The sequence below is a fragment of the Cebus imitator genome, unplaced genomic scaffold (genome assembly GCF_001604975.1).
Source record: "Cebus imitator isolate Cc_AM_T3 unplaced genomic scaffold, Cebus_imitator-1.0 Scaffold356, whole genome shotgun sequence".
Classification (NCBI taxonomy): domain Eukaryota; kingdom Metazoa; phylum Chordata; class Mammalia; order Primates; family Cebidae; genus Cebus; species Cebus imitator.
In genome coordinates this window covers 366,169-371,229 of record NW_016107671.1, presented here as the reverse complement: position 1 = coordinate 371,229, position 5,061 = coordinate 366,169, and the positions used below count along the sequence as shown (strand labels likewise).

Below are 5,061 nucleotides of genomic sequence, written 5' to 3'. Positions count from 1 at the left end.
CACTTTGCTGTGTTTTGGGTCTGGGTGGTGATGGGGGGCTGGGCCACCCACCACCATAAGACCCACCTCATCCTGACCAGTAAGCTTGGTGGGATGATGGTAACAGTACTAAAAGGAGGAACAAGAGAGAGAGATTTGAAGGAGAGAAGTGAGACAAGAATACGCCGTAGACAGGGTTAGAGACAGAGGACAGAGCGAGGCAGCCAGCCCCAGAGACAGAACCCACAGGAGAAGAGGACAGAGCGAGGCAGCCAGCCCCAGAGACAGAACCCACAGGAGAAGAGGACAGAGCGAGGCAGCCAGCCCCCGAGACAGAACCCACAGGAGAAGTGCAGTCAGAGGTGAGGAGAGCCAGAGGTCAGGGCAGAGGGTCCTGCATGGCTTGTGGAAAATCGCTTCCCATCCCAGACCCAGCCTCCTCCTCTGTACAATGGGGGCGACCCATATTCCTCCCTGTTGGAATTATGGGGGTGCATGGCCGGGTGTGGTGGCTCACACCTGTAATCCCAGCACTTTGGGAGGCTGAAGTGGCTGTATCACTTGAGGTCAGGAGTTAAGAGACCAGCCTGACCTACATGGAGAAACCCCATCTCTACTAAAAATTAAAAAATTACCCAGGCATGGTGGTGGGTGCCTGTAATCTCAGCTACTCAGGAGGCTGAGACAGGAGAATCGCTTGAACCCGGGAGGTGGAGGTTGCAGTGAGCTGAGATCATGCCATTGCACTTCGGCTTGGGCAAGAGAGCAAGACTCCTTCACAAAATTAAAAAAAAAATTATGAGGGTGCAATCAGTGATTTCCTGCATATCCTGGGCAGCCCAGAGGCCTAGGAAATGACAGGGTAGTCCTGGAGTCTCCCTTCCTTTCACCCCTCCTCACTGAGGACTTGCCACATGCCGTGCAGACTTCAGGACCTGGGGTGCAGCGCTGAGTGGACCAGGCAGCCCCTCAGCCCCGACTCTGTGAAGCCGCCCTGTCTGTCACTATCGCCACTGTTCCCTTACAGATGTGGAAGCTGGGATTTCAGCGCGGACACCCCAAGTCCAGGCGCAGGAGGTTCTCAGCCGGAAGGAAGGGTCTGGAGTTCCCCCCCAGCTTGGCTTCTCGGGACCCATCATTTTATACTCGGGACCCTGTGTATAAAATGAGATAGGGGCTCTCTGTGTGCCAGGCAGCAGGAAGACAGGGCTGGAGGGGTGGTGGCACAAGGTGCCTTCTCTGCTGTGAGTTTATTATTATTAAACGGTCCCTCTTATTATCAGCTCCTAGGAGGGGGCAGGGCATGCGGGCCCTGGGTGGTGGAGGGGAGCAGGGCTCCCAGGAAGAGGCACAGCTCCCACCTCCCCAGCCCTGCCCCAGGGCCAGGGTCTGTGCCAGGTGTGGGTGGTGGGTGGGAAGGGGTGGGGTGAGTCATCAGGGCCAGCCCCGCCCTACTTTTACTTAAGGTCCCCAGCAGTCCCCACCGCCACGGCTGCCTGACCCTGTCCCAGCCATGTCCGTGAGTGCTCCAGGGTCCCAGGGCGGGGCCTTGTAGGGAGGGGACTGGGGGCTCCCCTTTCAAAGGAGCAAGTGGGCAGTGGGTGCACCGTGGGTGGTCTTGGGCTGTGGCCTCTGGGTGGCCCCCGATCCTGATTGTCCCCTCTCCCCCTTCGTGGCTTCCTCTGGCTCCCTCTGAGCATTTTCCTGTTTTTCCTTGTTTCTCTCCCCATCTCTTTCCTGCCTCTCTGCCACCCTTTTCTCTCCCACTGATTTCTGCCAGTCTCAGTCGTGGTCGGCTCCTCTGAGGGGTGACCCACCTTCTGTCTCCCTCCCTCCGTCTCACCGGCTCACAGTGGCCCCCGCACCCCACTCTTGCAGAACGTCCCCCACAAGACCTCGCTGCCCGAGGGCATCCGTCCTGGCACGGTGCTGAGAATTCGTGGCGTGGTTCCTCCCAATGCCAGCAGGTGAGGCCCCAGGCCTTAGGTGTAATGGGTGCAGGTCCCAGGCTCAGCTGACCCCCAACTCTTGTAGTCCAGAAATAGGGGCACTGGGCCATCTGTACCCACCAGGCTAGAAGTCCAAGGCTATTTCTGACCTCGAATCTGATGTATTCGATTATTTGCCCCATGAATTTGTGGCCAAGGTCCCTAAGTTTCCCTAAGAATTTGGGGGTCCTGGGCAATCTCAGGGTTCCTAGATATAGTCCTGTGACTTCCGTATCTGGGTCCCGGGGAACTCTGGAAAATTCCGAGTCCTGGAGACACCCTGGACTCTGGGAGTCCTGGTCAAGTCGTCCTTTGCTTCCTGGCTGAGGAACTTTGGGCCTTCTGGATTCCTGGGTACCCTGGAAATACTGGGGTTCCTGGTGTTGTTCTTTGTCCTGTAGAAACTGAGGGCTCCCTGGGCATTAGGAACACCCTGGCCAACACCCAGATCTCCTGGGCAGCTCCCAGGCTCTTTGGAGAGGAGGGCGCCCTGCGCATAGTGACTTTGGTCTGGGTGGGTTCCCCCCAAGGGCCTCATGACATTTTGGCTGCCTTCAGAATCTGGGCTCCTTGGCCATTAGTCTGCCACCTCCCCTTCTGTGGTGTGTGCCTGTCTTCAGGTCCCTGTCAATTTGGGGGTGCTCTGGGAATGGGGAGTCCCAGCCTGTTAGTCCTTCACTTTGCTCTGGGTGGTTTCCGAGCCCTGACTGCCACCATCCCCCACTTCCAGGTTCCATGTAAACCTGCTGTGCGGGGAGGAGCAGGGCTCCGATGCGGTCCTGCATTTCAACCCCCGGCTGGACACCTCCGAGGTGGTCTTCAACAGCCTGGAGCAGGGCTCCTGGGGCCGCGAGGAGCGCGGGCCGGGCGTTCCCTTCCAGCGCGGGCAGCCCTTCGAGGTGCTCATCATCGCGTCCGACGACGGCTTCAAGGTGCGTCTCTGCGACAGGGGCATGGGCGCCAAGACCTAGGTCCCCGGAGCAGAGGGTTCCGCGCAGCACCGGGATAGAGAAAAGGCCAGGAGGGCGGAGGGGTGGAGGAGGCGTGGCCAAGGCGGGACCGGCGCGTCCCCAGAACCCCTCTCTCTGGCCTAAGCAACTCCTACCCGGGCCCCAGCGAGACAGCAGGGTCAGGACGAGGCGACCCCGCCGGGTACCCAAGGGGTGGGCGCCCTAGCGCGAAGCCGTGGCCCAGACTCGCCAACCCCGACCCGACTCCCAGTTCCCTGTGCCTGAGGTTGGGGCTCGGAGGCGGGGGAGGGATGGGTTGGAGGCCGCGCTCAGGAACTCGTCCTAGCAAGGATGGGGGTGGGGGGGGCGGCAAATCCCCCACCACCCAGGCCTTACGCGAGTTCACCTCCCTCCTCTGCGCTTTAAATAAGAATATCCATTACCAGCACTAAAAAAGCCGTTTTCTGCTGTGCCACCCAGTAAACTGCTTTGATCCAGACGACAGGAGTTAGAAAGAACAACAGCCCCATTTTCCCAGTGGGGAAACTGAGGCGCAGAGGGGGTGAGTGATTTCCCCAGGGCCACCCAGCACGGGCCTCCGGAATCCTCACCAGCGACCCTCCCCTGCAGGCCGTGGTTGGGGACGTCCAGTACCACCACTTCCGCCACCGCCTGCCGCTGGCGCGCGTGCGCCTGGTGGAGGTGGGCGGGGACGTGCAGCTGGAGTCGGTGAAGATCTTCTGAGCGGGCGCCCAGGCGGGCCCGGGGCCTTGGATGGCAAATAAAGCGTGAGCCCGAAGCGCGCCTGTGTCTGTGTCCGGTTCACTGAGATGAGCAAACTGAGGCCCAGAGAGGCCAAGATACTGGCTGCGGGCCACACAGCGAATCCGAGGCGGGGGCGGGCTTTGAACCTGCGTGTGCTTAGGGCACTTTCTGTCTACGAAGGCCTGAGGGTCGCCATGTGGGAGGGAGTGGGCCTGGGGCGTGTCCTGACGCAGCGTTTGTGCAAAGCCAGCCAGGCGGGCATGCGGTGGGCGGATCCGTTGGCGTTAGGGGTGTGAGGTGCTCACCGCAGGTCTCGGTGCCCCCACCGCAGATCTAAGGGGCTCCAACATGGGTCCATCCGCAAAGGGGGCCAATGAATCCCACCTTTCTGGCCGCCTGTGGGCCCCAGTTGTACGCGCGGAAAGCGTGTTATAACATCCCCGGGTCCCTTCTCTCCCTGCCCCTCATCTCCCACTCTCTTCTCTCCCGGCCTCCCGCCCTCAGAGTCGTCCCGGGTGGGGCTGGGCAGGCCGATGGGCGTCTCCCGGCTCGGGCTGTTCCCGGAGTCCCGACAGGTACCCGCCTGCGCAGCCTCGGGGCAGACGCGATGGCAGCGGCCCCGGCTGTGCGGAGCAGCCGGAGGACTCGAAGGGCGGCGCGGGGTTTCCGTGGCGCAGCGAGCCCTATTCCCACGTGGCCTCCGCCCGCCCCGACGGCCCCGACCCCGGCCCAGCCCTGGTCACTGTGACGGGAGGGGAAGCGGGCGCCAAGTCCAGCCCCGGCCCCAGTGTCACTTTCCGGGTTCAGGGCGTCGCTGGGGTTCCCCGTAAGGGCGGGGTTGGGGTGGGAGAGGCTGGGAGCCCTGTGCGCCCCGAGCCGAGCCCGCCCCCTCGCCCTGCAGCGGCCGCAGGTCTCAGCCGGGGACCGAGGAGCCAGGCCGGGGCTGCGAGCGGAAGCTGCACGTGGGTGCTCGGGGCCAGTGGCTCCCGAACCCTCGTCCTGAGCCACGCCTCGGTGGGGCGCGCCGGGCGCGGGCCCCGATCCTCCGCCCCCTGGCGGCCGCCGCCCGCATTGCAGCCTGGACCGAGGCGGACGCGGGAAGCTCGGGTGGTTCCTGGCCTGGCCTGAATCTGATCCTGGAGTGGGGTGGGGACGCCAGGTTCGCCGCGGGGCCCAGGCGTGTGCAGGACCCGGGGTTTTCGGCCCCTGCGAGCCTCGGGCTGGGCGGCCCCTTCCTGCGCCCGGCCCTGGAGCGGGTGGGCGGCGGTCAGAAGGGAGCCCCGCTCAGGTGAGGAGGCCTGGGAGAGGCTGGGTTCTCCTAGTCCTCGGGGCTCCTGCTTGAATGAGATCACTTTTATTTCGTTTGGCTGTGTCGAGTG

The 5,061-nt window shown here is 62.8% G+C and overlaps 1 protein-coding gene and 1 long non-coding RNA gene across 2 annotated transcripts in view; one reads left to right on the top strand and one right to left on the bottom strand.

The window, feature by feature from the left end:
* Positions 1–1,889, bottom strand: part of LOC119467955 — a 6,259-nt gene extending 4,370 nt beyond the window's left edge. Inside the window, exon 1 of the long non-coding RNA XR_005196589.1 lies at positions 1,797–1,889. This is a non-coding gene — a long non-coding RNA (uncharacterized LOC119467955). The remainder of the gene's footprint in view (positions 1–1,796) is intronic.
* Positions 1,423–3,720, top strand: LGALS7B (galectin 7B). The gene is made up of 4 exons (XM_017506570.2): positions 1,423–1,498; positions 1,858–1,946; positions 2,698–2,899; positions 3,548–3,720. Exons 1-4 carry the CDS (start codon positions 1,493–1,495, stop codon positions 3,659–3,661), a joined length of 411 nt encoding a protein of 136 aa, XP_017362059.1. The 5' UTR covers positions 1,423–1,492; the 3' UTR covers positions 3,662–3,720.
* Positions 3,721–5,061: the final 1,341 nt, after the last annotated feature.